At 32.0% G+C, this 16105-nt stretch overlaps 3 protein-coding genes across 3 annotated transcripts; all 3 read left to right on the top strand.

Moving 5' to 3' along the window:
- The first annotated feature begins 176 nt into the window (after window positions 1-176).
- LOC108559639 (dedicator of cytokinesis protein 9) lies at window positions 177-10435 on the top strand. Its single transcript, XM_017916977.1, has 16 exons — window positions 177-257; window positions 1080-1553; window positions 3330-3446; window positions 3639-3936; window positions 3995-4333; window positions 4388-5296; window positions 5351-5604; window positions 5660-5986; window positions 6047-6613; window positions 6671-6817; window positions 6878-8797; window positions 8856-9093; window positions 9152-9465; window positions 9526-9736; window positions 9798-10089; window positions 10147-10435. Exons 2-16 carry the CDS (start codon window positions 1455-1457, stop codon window positions 10379-10381), a joined length of 6267 nt encoding a protein of 2088 aa, XP_017772466.1. The 5' UTR covers window positions 177-257; window positions 1080-1454; the 3' UTR covers window positions 10382-10435.
- Window positions 10436-12013: 1578 nt separating this feature from the next.
- On the top strand, window positions 12014-12941 carry LOC108559635 (protein CWC15 homolog). Its single transcript, XM_017916968.1, has 3 exons — window positions 12014-12248; window positions 12305-12590; window positions 12646-12941. The coding sequence occupies exons 1-3, from the start codon at window positions 12118-12120 to the stop codon at window positions 12889-12891; spliced, it is 663 nt and encodes a 220-aa protein (XP_017772457.1). The 5' UTR covers window positions 12014-12117; the 3' UTR covers window positions 12892-12941.
- Window positions 12942-13283: 342 nt separating this feature from the next.
- LOC108559631 (protein 60A) lies at window positions 13284-15057 on the top strand. The gene is made up of 6 exons (XM_017916965.1): window positions 13284-13711; window positions 13817-14003; window positions 14061-14215; window positions 14317-14493; window positions 14547-14620; window positions 14683-15057. Exons 1-6 carry the CDS (start codon window positions 13336-13338, stop codon window positions 14941-14943), a joined length of 1230 nt encoding a protein of 409 aa, XP_017772454.1. The 5' UTR covers window positions 13284-13335; the 3' UTR covers window positions 14944-15057.
- Window positions 15058-16105: the final 1048 nt, after the last annotated feature.

Genomic DNA, 16105 nt, shown 5'->3' with positions numbered 1-16105 from the left:
CATAATTTTGCATATAATAAATTATATATAATGTAGAATACATTCGTTTATATAAATATGTAATATTGTACTTTGTCGTCCCTTTGTTCATATAATAATTTGAAAAACCCTTCATATGATACGATCATCATTCCATAAATTAAACATAAAGCGTTTATGTATTACGCACTTGCAGATTATAAATAGTCATTTATAACAACATTCGTTCATTTATAGTGGATGAAGGCTGACTTCAACATTGTGCATTGAACTAATTAGTAAGTAATAAGTTTGCACGTAATGAACGTAAGGAATTTAGTAATTAGAAGACGAAGAAAAATATAGATCAAAATATGTTTAAATTTAATTGATTATCCAATCATAAAACTTGTTTTTAATTCTATATAGTGCAAGCAGATTAGCCTACAAGGAAATCTCATTTATTGTATATATTTGGGACAAAAAACTAAACATAAACAAATATTCAAAAATATTTTGTTTTCGATTTAGTACATTTAGTACTGCCGATCTTTGTTCTATGCAAAACAATGTGTACTGTTGCATTTTATGTTATAATTAGATGCGGAATATTAATGTAAAAATGTGCATTCATTATGCGAGTATTTAAAGGTCACAACAAAAATGGGATCGGTTATTTCTATATTGTTTCAAATTGGCCGCGTTCGACTGTTCGCTGCGTTGCCAATCCTGTTAGAATTTTTTAAATTTTCAAATATTTCTGCGATAAAAAATGGAACATATCAAATGTTTATATTTACACAATTTATCATCTATAAACAGCTGTAGTATTTTACTATGACTTGATAAACTCATTGTACAACACAGGAGCGGATTTAGGTATGGTTTTTATGAGTTTGCAAACTAGGGCTCCCTTCGAGGTCAAAATAATAAAAATAAACAAGTCAAATACTGTAAATCCTAGCCGCCTCTGTTACAACAATAACAAGCATTTTATTTTGTATTTGTTTAACTATAAAATAATATATTTACAAAATTATATTACATTTTTATCTGGATTCTAGTTAAATTTATATAAAATGATTATTCTAATAATAAATAAAGTTTTTTTTCAATTACAGTTTTGCTGAAAATAAATGCATATGAGGGCGAGGTAATTAATGACCAATCTAATTTGAAAGAATTTCAAGTTGTTTCGGAGGTATTGAGAAAGAATTATGACAACAGCGCATTGTTAAGACCATGTCTGTTAGATATGGTTGCCACCAGTGTGCACCACATTCAAGTTGCATGCTTGGAGCAGCGGGGTGAAGTGGTGTTTCAGAAGTGTCAGTCGGTGGTGGTTAGAGTTGTTTGAAGTGGTGACAGTGGCATTCCAGTAATAATGTGATGAATTACCTATTGTAGTGATGTTCTGTTGCGAATTCGAACGTGCATATGAATCGGAGAACGATGGAACAGTTTAGAGGGTTTGGATATTGTTGATAAGTGATAAGATGAGCGAAAGGAAGTTCGCGAAAGGGCTCACCAAGCCAGGAACCGCGGCTCAGCTTCGTGAGACGGTTTCGCAGGTCGTCAGGGAAACAGCAGTTCAAGTGCGTACTTTTTTCCTCCTTTATTCACTCCTCCCTCTCTGTTCGCATTATGTGGTATTATGCCAAATTCCAATATTCGCGGCCAAAAAAGGCAATTACGCAATATTCGGTATGCGTGTGTGCCCGTTCCCCACATTTGTAACCATCAATGTTTCAGTCTAATTAGATTCACCTCAATTATTGTTTACAGTGTACATGTAAATATTATAATGTTTACAGTTGTTACGTGATGGGATACGCAATGTCAAACTTACTGTTTACTAAATGTGCTTATTGGAAAAGTAAAATATAATATATAGCTTTTAAAACTGGTATCTTTATTCATGCCATTAAACCAACTTGACTTATCGACGTTTGATAAATACAGACAACCATTCCTTATCTTTTGGAATAGTGATCTCTTCCTATTATGCTTGTGAAAACTGAGATAAAACTGCAAGAAAAATACTGAATAACTCTGTTTATCATTAATAAATGATGGAATGCGGCAACAAATAATTATTTTTTCTATAAGAAAGACATCAATAACTTCCATCCAGTTAAAAAGTCATTAATTAATTAATTTATTATACCACTAAAGTGCTGAAAGCACGATAATACATTTTTTGTTCGTCTGACGACAATATTTTTCAAACACAAGGTTGTTTGATAAATTCACGAAGATTTTCAGCGTAACTATCTGATTCTAATTCCATATGCTGGGTTTTATAAATTTTACCAACGATCCTTAAATTATAGTTTAATAGCACATTAATTATACCATTTAACATAGAATTAATGAAGGTCTGGTAATTTTAACTTGCATTTATCGTTAGGTCTAATCTTTAGATTATATTTCAACTGTCATTAAGTTTAAAATTCAATGATTTCTGTAATTACGAATTCAATATTATTCTTTAAAATAAATCAAAATACAGGTTTTTTGAGGTTTCTCCAATCTATGAGTATAATTTTATCATCTCAATTGAAGGTTACTATTAGAAATATCACGAGGATATCGTTATAAAGGTTAATTAGCATTTTTGGGCAATTTGTTAAATGTGAACGTTCTTCTTTGTATTTCCAATTCTTACATTGTATCCGAATCGGTGCTATTATTAGCACTATTCTTCTCAATGACTTTATAATACACAAATAAACAGCTGTGCAAAATAATCATTAACATAATTTAATGTAGTCTTGTTAGAATTCATATTGACCCAAATTCCAAATAAGATTAAGGCATTACCTTAGAATACATTTTTATTTCATTTATATTTTAATATCTAGAAAATAAATTGTATTATAGGAAGAGAGCATGTGTATATATAGTTTTATATTATTTATTCGTGCGACTTATTCGATTTGTTTAATATGTAATTGAATTTTAAGTGTCTGTTTAAATAAACTTGTGTAAATAAGTGATACTTTAGATTAAACATTTAAAGCTTTATGCAGTAATAAACACGGTAACCATCCGTTTTAGTTAGACCATTGTATAATTTCATTCATGAATAATAAATATAACGTCCGTGTTTATTATCGTGAGAAATTAATACTTTTGACTTGATAGAACTTCCTGTTTAAGATTGAATTGTGTTATCAGCGCGATTAACGGATCTTTTCTATTGAATACATATAATGAAATGCTATTATCTCAAAAAAAATGAACGAATATGATGTTTTTAATTCTTAATCCATATTACTATTGAGTAAACATAAGTGTTTTATTTATTCTAGTATTATATAGGTAAATAATTTTAAATTTTTGTAATAATTGTTTTTTTTTTATTTTAGAATAAATCCCAACTAGTCGAACCATTAGATTTTGAAGATTTTATATTAAAGAATAAAACTGTTCTGCAGAATGATCCTCAAAGAGAGCTGTTGATATATCCACAAGACGACATAATTGTAAGTGAATCTCAACGTGCACGTATTTATATTATAAATAATTAAAAAATTAAAAATATTATGTAAATGAAAGAATGACTAAAGTTAATAGGTTTTGAAAGTAGTTAATAACATAAATAATATTTATTATAATTAATATAATTAATATGTAATTTTTTTTTATTATTTTAAAAATAATTTTAAAACTTTCAGCAAGTAGTTTTACCGAAACGATTTAGATCATTATCCCAGAATGTGCCAAATACAAGCGACTGTAATTTATTTACAAGACAATGCGTGGCGTCATATGCAAACAACTGGCATATGGTGCATTACAAATATGACAATTATTCCGGTAGTTATTCTGGTCTTCCGAAAGTTAGACCATTATCGACGGAACTCAAGGAGGATACCTTCGAAGTGGATCTAGATCTTGATGGTGGCGATGATTTGAAAAAGTCAGTGGAGGGCATTACCAAAGAAGGGTTCTTGATGAAAGGACCAGAGATCGGTTGGTACACTGCAGTAGCAGAATGCAATTATCGAAATTAATTTATCGCATATTCTAGGGTCCGATAGAATGTTTGTGAATATTGGTTCAAAAACATTTAAACGACGATATTGCTACTTAAGGCAAGAAATCGACGGCACACATATGCTAGAATTGTATAAAGACGAGAAGAAAGGCGAAGCAAAAATAACAATTGTCATGGATTTCTGTACAGACGTTGTTAAAAATTTAAAACGAGGTCGTTTCTGTTTCGAACTGAGAATGACTGCCGGTCACAAGTCCTACATACTGGCAGCGGAAAATGAAAATGATTACAAAGATTGGCTTACAAAGCTGAGTTCTGTTATTCAGCAAAATAAGATACAAGAAGAAAAGCGAGCAGCGTCACTCGAAAGAGGTAAAAACTGACATTATTTGATGTGCGTATGTATTTCAATTTGGTTTCTTTTAGAACGTACATCACCGCCTCCGCAAGTACAACCTTTTGGAACTCTGAAAGGCTTAGAACATAGTCTTAATCCTCAATTGACAAAGTACGCTCGGGAGACTGATACCAGCATAGCGCATATGAGAAAGGAAAGTCGCCAAAAGTTATTACCCCTATGTCCTCAAGTTTACACAACATTAAAACTACAATCATCTAGTCAAGAATCTTCCGTGGAGCCATATAAAGAAATGTTCGGACAACGGGTTCTCATCAAATGTGATAGTTTACGATTCCGCCTACAAGTATCTCATGATGACGAAAATTTAAGTCAAATTGAACCGTACTATACAACCCTCTGTTTATATGATGCAAGAAATTTGAAGAAACTCACAGAGAATTTCCATTTTGATTTAAATGGGGATACAGCGAGAGCAATGGTGGCCTATAGTCAGACGCCCACTGACACAACACCCGACATTGATTTATCAGAGAAACTGGCTGACTGGATAAAATATCCCAAGAAGGCCGTCTTTTCTGTTATGAATCCTCATTGTGATATTTTTATAGTTGTTAAGATCGAGAAAGTCTTGCAGGGCGGTATATGTCAAGCCTCGGAACCGTACATTAAGAACGCCAAAGATCCAAAAGGGAATATGAAAGTTTTTAAAAGTATATCTACTTATTGCCAGAGGTTGGGTAGCTACAGACAACCTTTCGCATGGGCAGCAAAGCCGTTGTTCAGATTGTATAGTAACGATTTGGATACGTCTACCGATTTTCCGGCAATTTTCCGACAGGAGAATAATAAAATAACCGACGAAGAGCTACTCAAATTATTGTCTGAATACAGAAAACCAGATAAGTTTAGTAAATTAACTGTGATACCAGGCACCCTGAAAATACAAATTGAACCTATGACAGATATGCCCAACAGTAAGTGTTTGAAAATATCAATCATTTTATGATAATTCATTAAGTATTATTTAGATTGTCTGACGAGTTCTTTGGTTCCCATAAAACCTTTTCCGATTCCACCAACTGTTGAACCAACAATCGAGGTTATGGAATTTGAAGGTTCTTCAGAAAAAGAGGTTTATCCATATACGAACTTTGTGAATCATTTATACGTTTACCCACAAATGTTGAACTTCGATACGCAGAAGTTATTTACTAGAGCAAGGAATATCGCATGCCTTGTAGAACTTAGAGACTCCGATGGAGAAGAAGCCAAAGGAATTCAAGTAAATACCTTAAAAAGATTTTATTATTCATATATTAATTGTTTTTGTTTTGTAGTGTATTTATGGTAGACCCGGAAATGCTCTTTTGGTCAACCAAGTTTCATGCGCAGTTTTACATCACAGTACCACGCCTTGTTGGTACGAAGAAATTAAAGTACGATTACCAATAAATCTGACGGCCAATCACCATCTACTATTCACATTTTATCATGTATCGTGTGATATATCAAAGAAAAAAGATACCGTGGAAAGTTCAGTTGGGTTTGCGTGGTTACCATTGCTTCAGAAAGGAAAACTTTCTACAGAAATGCAAACAATTCCGGTTGCCAGTCATCTTCCTCCAGGATATTTAAGTGTTCATCCATTTGGCTTGGGAAAAGGGGTAAGAAGTATATTGAAATTTAGATTTATAACTAATGCATATATTTTTTTTTAAATATAGAATGCAGGTCCCGAAATTAATTGGATTGATTCGCAGAAACCAATTTTTACAGTCTCATTTAATTTAATATCAACTGTGAACACGAAAGATCAGCATTTGTTTAATCTTTTTATACACGCAGAGAAGGTTTTGACTCCTAAACCAACGACATTATCAACTGAAAAGGAAATATGCAAAATAATTAAAGCACTACATGCAGTACAATTAACAACATTGATTACGTATCTGCCAACACTTATTAATCAGCTTTTCATATTACTCGTGGGGACTAGTAATGTTGATATTGGTTTAAACGTAATCCGTGTTTTGATTAACTTGATAAATATGATTTACGAAGCTGGGAGAAAGGACGTGCTTTTATCATATGTGAAGTATGTGTTTGTAACGCCGGAAGGAAGAAAAGGTGCAACAGTGCATGAAGAAATGTGCAAATTTCTACCAAGCATATTAGATCCAAATAACACAGACTTTTTGGTTATCAATAAATTTATGAAACATTCAGAATTTTTCTTTCAAATTGTAATAAAAAGCATGGCACAACATTTATTAAACACTGGACGAATTAAAGTAAAAATATTTGCAGGAAGATTTTTGAAAATTATGTACTAATTATTATATTTGTAGATGCATAGACACGAAAGGTTTCCTTCGGAATATCTTAAAAATATTGAGATATTGTCGGAAGTATTGATAGGATATATATTGAGCAAACATAAGGATATGCCTTCAGAAACAACTGAGTTGAATAAAGGTTTTGCTCACTTTTTAACGGTAATATATACATTTGCAAATGTGATTTATCATGCAATATATTTTTTTTTTCAATTTTAGAAATGTTTAACTCTCATGGACAGAGGTTTTGTTTTTAAGCTAATCAATTCTTATTTACAAAAATTTCAACCTGGAGACGCTCGTTCGCTTCAAGAATGCAAATTTATATTCTTCGAAATTCTATGTGGTCATGAACACTTCGTCATATTGAATTTACCGATAAGTCATTCAAGGATAAGTCCGAAGAATCGTTCGCCTGACTTCATACAAGAATTTGCCCTATCCGAAGAATTTTGTAGACATCATTATATGGTTTCTATGCTACTGCAAGAAGTCAGAAGTTCCTTGAACGAAATATCTCATATTCGAAAGATAGCTTTGAATGTGTTGAGAAATCTCGTGGCAAAACACGAATTGGACGATAGGTACGACAATAAAGGAAAGATGTCCAGAATTGCATTGTTATATGTACCGTGGTTGAGTATTGTTTTGGATAACATTAACAGATTGTTGCCGGATGATAAAATTGATGATGCAGCGACGAATGGGATTTCTAACAGGATGTCTTCGTCGAGCAGTTACATGTTAGCTAAGAGTTCTGTAAGCGATACCCCGAGCAGACATAGATTTACATTACATTTTTCTGATAGTCCCATACATATAAGGAACTCTGCGTTCTTCGATGCAATTGCAGGCCAATCAATAGTTAATGGTCATAGCTCAATGAGTTTGGAGTCTGATTTATCGACAATGTCTGGAGACAATAATTCTGTCACATCGCAGGAAACGACAATAATTAGGGACGATACATTGAAGAACGGCGATTTGAAAACTCATCGACGTGGATTGAGTATTACCCAATCAACGCAAATCCACAGGTATGACAAACTTCATCAAAGCGAAAGTAAAGATATCTTCCTAGTTTTCCTTTTTGTCGTTAAATATATGGGAGATGATCAGTTATTATCCTGGTGGCAAAAGTCCACTGACGCCGACGTTGTTGGCTTCTTTTCAGTATTGGAACTAGCGTTAGGTTATTTCAAATATATCGGCAAACGAAATATAGTGTTAGTGAAAAGCCAATCCGTGTCATCTGTAAAATCGAAATCAACGAAAGCCCATACATTGCCAGCACGTATGAATCCATCGGAAATTAATCATGAGAACACCGGAACTTTGGTAATTCACACAAGAGATAACCGAGAGAATCTAATTAATAGCGAAGATGAATGTGTTCGCAATCAGCAAGCTTGCTTGGAACAACACCTAACAACAGAAATAGGACTTGTTATCTTGGATTGTATGGGTCTTTACTGCATACATTTTCGTTCCAATTTACTGCAGTCTGAAGGAGATAATGCAATAATGCGCAAAATCTTTGATATATACCTTACATTCATAGAACTTGGACAAGGAGAAAGATTATATAAACACGTATTTGCAGCTCTGCGTGCTTTTATAAACAACTACTCGATGATATTGTTTAAAGGAAACGCTGTGCTTTGTGGCAAGTTATGTTACGAACTTCTAAGATGTTGCAACAGTCGATTAGCATCGGTTAGACAAGAAGCATGTGCTATTTTATATTTATTAATGCGTTCCAATTTCGAATTCACCGGAAGGAAAGGTCTGACTAGAGTACATCTTCAAGTTATCATTTCCGTTTCCCAGATATTGGGTAATGTGATTGGTTTGAATAACGCTCGATTCCAAGAGAGTATATCAATAGTAAATAGTTACGCAACTAGCGATAAAGCTATGAAAGGAACAGGATTTCCTGTCGAAGTTAAAGATTTAACGAAGAGAATACGTACCGTTTTAATGGCTACTGTTCAAATGAAGGAGCACCATCATGATCCTGAGATGCTGGTAGATCTTCAACATAGTTTGGCAAATTCTTATGCTTCGACTCCCGAACTTCGGCATACATGGTTGGAAAATATGACTAAAAACCATTTGAGGGATGGAAACTTCTCTGAGGTACACGTAGAATAAATTCATAACAAAGATGAGTATTAATAAGTTTTATTACGTTTAGGCTGCTTGCTGTCAGCTGCACATAGCTGCTTTGATGGCGGAATATTTAAAACTAAAAAAAACACAAAACTGGGGCGCAGAAGTATTCAGTAAGATCTCTTCGAATATCGCCAGAGACGAAAGAGGTATAAAATATGATGTCGGAGTTCAGGATGTTCAATATTCAGATTATACACTTCTGCAAAAATTGGAGACGTGTGCAGAATATATTGATAAAGCTGAAAGATACGAATTATTAGGTAAGTTGATGGACAAATAATAATAATGCAAATATAATAATACTTCTTAATGTTTTAGGTGAATTGTATAAGTTAATAATTCCTATCTATGAAGAAAAACGAAATTACCAACTATTAAAAGAGTGCTACGAGCATTTGGCTATCAACTATGGAAAAGTAGTTGATGCAAATAAATCAGGTAAACGTCTGCTCGGGCGATTCTATCGAGTAGGATTTTACGGAAACGCCTATTTCGAAGAAGAAAGCGGAGTGGAATACATTTATAAAGAGCCAAAAGTTACTGCGTTAAGTGAAATTTCTGATAGGTTGTATAAACAGTATTGCCAAAAATACCGACAAGAGGTTGTGAAAATGATACAAGATTCAATACCAGTAAGAAGTTAATAATATTCCTTAAAATCGCACATTAAATACATCTTACATAATTTCTAGATTAATCAAAGTGATTTGGATCAAAAATTCGTTTATATACAAGTTACTCATGTTACTCCATATTTTGATAAGAATGTTTTGGATGAGCGCCAAACCGATTTTGAACAAAATCACGATGTAAGTTCCTTTATGTTTGAAACACCATTTACTAAAGACGGAAAGGCGAGGGGAAGTCCCGAAGATCAATGGAAACGAAGAACAATGCTGACAAGTATATATATTCTTAACCCATAGTTTAAAATGTCTTAACTAAAAAATATTCTCTTATCTAGCGGAATACTCGTTTCCTTATGTAAAGAAAAGGATACGTGTTGTATCAAAACGAAGTATTGAATTGAGTCCTATTGAAGTTGCAATAGATGAAATGAGGAACCGTGTTTCGGAATTAGAGGATGTCGTATTTTCACAAACCACGGATGTAAAGAAATTGCAATTAGTGTTGCAAGGAAGTATTTGCGTTCAAGTTAACGCAGGACCTTTGACATACGCATCTGTGTTCCTCGATCCCGCACTCTCTAATCTCTATCCAGATGATAAAGTAGAAGAATTGAAAGATATTTACAGGTACGCAGCTTACTATTTATATTCAGAACACATTATTTATTATATGTGTACTTGCAGGGAATTTTTAAAGATTTGTTATTCAGCTCTACAAATCAATAGTAAAATCATTAGTCAAAACCAGGTGGAATATCAAGAGGCGTTGCGTGAAAACTACAAGAAGTTGTGCTCGTCTCTGTCTGAACTATTCGGAGAGCCGTTGTGGCCTCACGAGGAAACCGGCAGTTTCAAACGAAACAGTACTGCCCTATTTAGTGCAATTAGTGGAACATCACAAAACTCAAGTACCGCTTAAAAGTCTAATTACAAAATAAACAAACAGCGAAGGTATGTAAAATAATTGTAAATATTATACTCAATTTATTTAGTTTTAATTAATTTTATTTTATCTCATTTGAGAAACATTGTTATATTTTGTTGTTTTTTTTATATATAATATGTTTGGTTTAACCACAAGATTCAAATTTAGTTTATTATTATTACTCAAAATTCTTCATATTAACAAACATATTTATTTATTTCCTTTTTTTTTAATCTAAATTCAGTTAGAAAAAACATACCTGATTTTAAATATTACCTCTTCACGATGTCAGTATTTGAGGCAGAATGTGATTATTTGATTCATACACGTAAAAAGACTGGCTCAATTCGAAATTTTATATACATATATACTCGTATCTCTTATAAACTATAGTTTTAACACAAATATATGAAATTTTATACTGTATTTTATATGTGACTATTGAATATTTATAAACAAAAATAAATAATACTATCATAGTTATAATATTCCTTGAGTAAAAAAAAAATGATATAAAAATCAAGTTGAATAGGAATTATTATTAATTCTCATGTGGATTTAATTTTGTTGTTGACGTGTGTTAATTAAATATGAATAAATTTTATTAATTATTTCATCATTTTAGATAACTAATATAAACAATTTTTATCGAACGTTCATAATTAAATAATTTAATATTTGTGTCTACAAAACGTTTTGTTACTCTCTAGTTATTCTGATCATTTTCCAATCTATAATTCTATTATTTGCTTGCATACTCATTTCACAAGATATATAAAATGTCATTAGGATAGTTCAAACGCATCTCTCTCTTAAGTTAATATATTTTTATTATATAATATTGCATAAAATGTGGAATTCTCAACTGTGTGTTGTACAAAATATTGTCAATGAAAATGTATTTATTTTGTATGGGCTGTGAACATGCAGACGTTTTAATATATTATTTATGTAAATATTTCCAATCTCTAGAATTAACGCTGAAATTTATTTTCTTCTATTGCAAATGTATTATTTTTGTGTGCACATTTCTTTTGTTTTCTTTTTGTAACAGAGCTTCTATTTTTATTTACTCTTTTCCATGATTATTTATGTATACTGTTAAGTACATTTATTTATAATCAATGTATGCATAGTGAAAAGCAAAAAAAAAAAATACAATAAATGTTAAAATAAATATTGAATAAATGCAGATTTCTGTGTTCTAGTTTATTATATCTTTTTCTTGACTTAAGTGTTCCTACTCATGATAGAAATACAGGTATCCCCGACTTACGAACTAGTTCCGTTCCAAAGGGTTGTTCGTAAGTCGTGGAAATTTTAATAATTTCAATATATATTTATCTTATCACACTTTATCATGGTTTTTACTTTTATATATGTTAAATTCCGTATTACAAACTGTTTACTTACTATTAGAAATTATCAATTTTTGTTTGGACAGTTAATTTTTTATCACTACATATTTCCTTGTAACAAGTTACAGCTTTTAGAATTTTGTTCGTAAGTCCGGGAGTTCGTAAGTCGGAGCATACCTGTACTAAATATTTTCAGAGCCATCTATCGCTTAATGTATTATTATGATTCTAGTTACGTCCAAATTTCCTTACGTTGGTACTGGCAACACTGATTATAGCTGGTAAGCTGTCAACTATATTTTGCTCATTCTACATTTGATAACAAACGTGAAAGCAAAGTTTTGTAATCAATTCAGTTAATACTCTGTAAAAATGACTACTGCTGCTAGACCAACATTTGAACCTGCCCGTGGAGGCTCAGGACGTAATGAGAAAGATCTTAGTGCAATTTCCAGGCAGTATTCAAGCAGAGATTTACCAGGACACACCAAATTGAAATACAGGTTTGTTATTTTTTATTATACTAAACGATTCGATAAAAAGCAATATTGTGTTATAGGGAACATGGACAAGGTACAACAGAAGAGATCAGGTCAAGAGATTTCCGTAAGGAACTTGAAGAGAGAGAAAGGGACACCAAGGGTACCAGTAGGAGTGGACGTACTTCAGAGCATAGCAGTACTAAACGCTTGAAGCTAGAGCAAGTACCTGCTGCCAGTTTAGATGCAGATGATGCTTTGGAGGAAGAAGATTCATCGGATAGTGATAGTGATGATGACACTGAGGCCCTGTTAGCTGAATTAAATAAAATCAAGAAGGAAAGGGCAATGGACCAAGCAAAAAAGGTAATGTTATATATTTTCATAGTCATACTTATATTTACTATATAATTGTTTGCAGGAAATTGAACGTAGACAAGAAGAAGAGAGGATTAGAATGGAAAACATATTGAGTGGAAATCCTTTGTTGACACACTATTCTTCAGGGTCAGCAAAAGGTGATAACAAAGTGAAGAGAAGATGGGATGATGATGTTGTTTTCAAGAACTGTGCTAGATCTGAACCAGAGAAGAAATCAAATGTGTTCATCAATGATTCCCTGCGTTCAGATTTCCATAGAAAATTTATGGAAAAATATGTTAAGTAAACTAATTTGGACATAATTACGACATAAGATAAATAAATTACGTTTTTCTAGAATCCTAAGATTTTTCTTTAATTGCTATAATCGAACATTTGTATATTCAAAATAAAGCATAATTTTGCACAGAAAACACGCGCGTTTGCAATTTTCCATACATCTAATTAATTTAAAATGAGAAATTTAACCATATTTTACTTATAAAAATGTTGTTTATTAATATTGAGTTATCGAAATTGTATTAATTATTAAAAAGTGTTAAGAAAATGTTGATTAAGTTGCATAAGTAGTGGTAAATATCTTCAGAGGAAACTGTATAATGATATCTCCTGAGGCTACAAAAACCTGTCTGCCTTCAAGGCGGAGTTAGGATGCGGCGTTGGATTGTACGACAGCGCAGTTTCTATGCTTTGCCAGTCCACAGTTTGACCTCAAGCAATCTCCTTCACAATGCGCTGCGCGACATATTTTTCAATTTCGCTCTTTACGTTTGTCTCGATCATTGCATACTGCCGATCTGGAATCCCAGCAGGCATCTATGTGGACAATGGTTTGGATCAGACTTCGCTGGAGAGGTTCCTGACGAAGCAGGAGAAGCGCGATATGGAGCTGGAAATTTTAAATTTGCTGGGTTTACCGAACAGACCGAGCAAGGGATTAAGCAAATTCAAGAAGTCTGCCCAAAGTAAATTCCTCATGGACGTGTACAAGAGTTTGATGGAGAAAGAAAACGGCAGAGAGGAACGAGACGCTGATTTGTATTTAAGCGGCGAAGAAAAAAATGCCATTGAAGAAAGCGATATGATTATGACTTTCGATAGTATCAGTAAGTTTTGTCAATTTTTGTTGTTGTTCTTTATCATTCCATAAATTTGTTAATCTCCATTCATAATTATAAGTTTGAATTAATCTTAATTTCTAATTATTTAAGGCAATCATGTGCGTGGTGTGAGACATGAACGCGGGAAGCGTTTATGGTTTAATGTTGCCGATGTTCCTGTGGGCGAAACCATTGTCGGAGCGGAATTACGCATTTTTCAGAATGTTAATTACACAGTTAAACATCCCAACGCTGTTTACACAGTTACCGCTTACAAGTTAATTAGTATTGAAAATGGGTAAGTTATAAGTAAACATTTACTCAAAATAAACCATTATTCATCTCAAATTTGTAGGGAAAAAGAGTTAGAATATGTTGCCGCCGTGAACACGACGGCCAGTTATTCCGGATGGTTGGAACTCAATTTGACATCGTGTTTCGCGACGTGGGTGGCGATCCCAGACGCGAACAAGGGCTTGTACCTGTCCGTACACTCAGTCGATAAGCCAGGTACGTTTTTTTCCTAATGAAACTAAAACATTCTTGATGACTCATCTAATAGATCTTTTGCGTCCCTCTAGTCCATTGTTTAAAATATTGTCCAATTGCAGGTCACGAATTGAAACCCGAAGATCTTGGAATCGTAACTGTTAAAGGCGAGGATGAGAGTAAACCATTTATGGTCGCTTTTCTGAAAGCAAGCAATCACGTTAATGTGAGGATCCCGAGAGACACAAGAAGAACACGGAAATCCGATTACAATTCGATGATAAAAGATATCATTCATGGTAACTTTTCTAGCTCGTATAATCTTGAAAGTATTTATCATTTCTAATTACAGATGCTTCCAATGAAAATAACAAGAGTTGTAGAATACATAACTTGTTTATAAGCTTTAAAGATTTAAAGTGGCATGTGAGTATATGATAATATAATATAATTTTATAAAAAATGTTTCATTAATTTATTGATTTTAGGACTGGATTATTGCCCCAGACGGTTACCAAGCGTATTACTGCGACGGCGAATGCAATTTCCCTTTAAACAATAACATGAACGCCACAAATCACGCCATTGTTCAAACATTGGTACATCTGATTAATCCAGTGAAATACCCGAAACCGTGTTGCGCGCCGACCAAGTTATACCCTATTTCAGTGTTGTACCATTTGAATGATGCGAACGTAATGCTTAAGAAGTATAAAAGAATGGTTGTAAAAAGTTGCGGTTGCTTGTAATTTATATCCATTTTAATTAATAACCAATTGTCGTGGAGATGAACCGTGATATTCTATTTTATATGTTGTATATGATATTGTGTAAATATTGTTATTTTTTTATAAACGATCTTGTCCATGTGTTTAATTAAAATTAGACATATTATAATAATAATAAATAGTTTTAAATTGAATAGCGTTATTTTTTTTTTTGTATATAAATATGTGTGCAAGTATTTTTTGAGAATCATTTTTGTACTTAGATTATGTACATCAAAGTAGTTATGTCATTTTAACTCATTAGCATCCACTTAAAGTTAAGCGAACCGTGAATGAGGGTTGACATTTACCTTTTTTATATACAGATGCTTGCATTTCAGATTTTATGTTATTTATTACACTACGAAATTATCCATTAATTAAGTTTTAATTATCACATGAAACAACGATTTTATTATTTTTATTAAATCCATAATTATAATTTATATATCCATTAAACTAGGATTATTAAAATATTTTTGTAAAAAAAAACTGATACTAAAAAACTACTTAAAATAATATTATATACAAATACAATAAAAACTAAATACATAATTTAGTTTACTTATAATTAATATTTACATATGTTTGTGAAATGGAAGCTAATGCAATTTTAACGAGAGTTTCCAAACAAAAATAAATGTAACAAATATAAAATTCAACAACCAAATTTGGATTAATCCTTTCCAGCCCAAATTTATTTTCAATTACAAAAATTGTTTTCTTCAAATCTTTATAAAAGCACTTACATAATTTGTTAAAAATACATCTATAGTTTCAACAGTTTAAAACTCGTCAAAAGACAAAATTGTATTTAAAAATTAATGATTCCAATTGGAATCACTGGGCTGGAAAGGGTTAAATTTATTATAATTATTTGTATTTAATCGAAATTTAGCTTAATTATAAAAAAAAAATTAATTTTGTGTGTATATACTTTTATTATAATATAAAAGTATTGACATTATGTATATAAACAGTAAGTTTATGATTGTTCATAAATCATTAAAAACAAACAAATTATAAGCAGTAAATATCATAAAATGATATATAATATGAATGTATTTTTATAGAAATCGGTTTTTACTGTATAATGTTATTTGGTTATCCATAAAATTAATGTTTGCTTAGGTTTTAACTTCAA

Source organism: Nicrophorus vespilloides, unplaced genomic scaffold (assembly GCF_001412225.1).
Source record: "Nicrophorus vespilloides isolate i.1.1-1 unplaced genomic scaffold, Nicve_v1.0, whole genome shotgun sequence".
NCBI classification, from domain to species: domain Eukaryota; kingdom Metazoa; phylum Arthropoda; class Insecta; order Coleoptera; family Silphidae; genus Nicrophorus; species Nicrophorus vespilloides.
Note: the sequence above shows the minus strand (reverse complement) of the source record. Positions and strands in the feature narration are given on the sequence as shown.

Bases quoted from the DNA above. Each gene is read 5' to 3' on its own strand.
- LOC108559639 (XM_017916977.1), top strand. From the start codon at position 1,455: ATGAGCGAAAGGAAGTTCGCGAAAGGGCTCACCAAGCCAGGAACCGCG. The intron at 3,937-3,994 runs GTTGGTACACTG...CGCATATTCTAG, and splicing joins GATGAAAGGACCAGAGATCG to GGTCCGATAGAATGTTTGTG. The intron at 6,818-6,877 runs GTAATATATACA...TTTCAATTTTAG, and splicing joins GTTTTGCTCACTTTTTAACG to AAATGTTTAACTCTCATGGA.
- LOC108559631 (XM_017916965.1), top strand. From the start codon at position 13,336: ATGCGCTGCGCGACATATTTTTCAATTTCGCTCTTTACGTTTGTCTCG. The intron at 14,004-14,060 runs GTAAGTTATAAG...TCAAATTTGTAG, and splicing joins TTAATTAGTATTGAAAATGG to GGAAAAAGAGTTAGAATATG. The intron at 14,494-14,546 runs GTAACTTTTCTA...TTCTAATTACAG, and splicing joins GATAAAAGATATCATTCATG to ATGCTTCCAATGAAAATAAC.
- LOC108559635 (XM_017916968.1), top strand. From the start codon at position 12,118: ATGACTACTGCTGCTAGACCAACATTTGAACCTGCCCGTGGAGGCTCA. The intron at 12,249-12,304 runs GTTTGTTATTTT...ATTGTGTTATAG, and splicing joins CACACCAAATTGAAATACAG to GGAACATGGACAAGGTACAA. The intron at 12,591-12,645 runs GTAATGTTATAT...AATTGTTTGCAG, and splicing joins CAATGGACCAAGCAAAAAAG to GAAATTGAACGTAGACAAGA.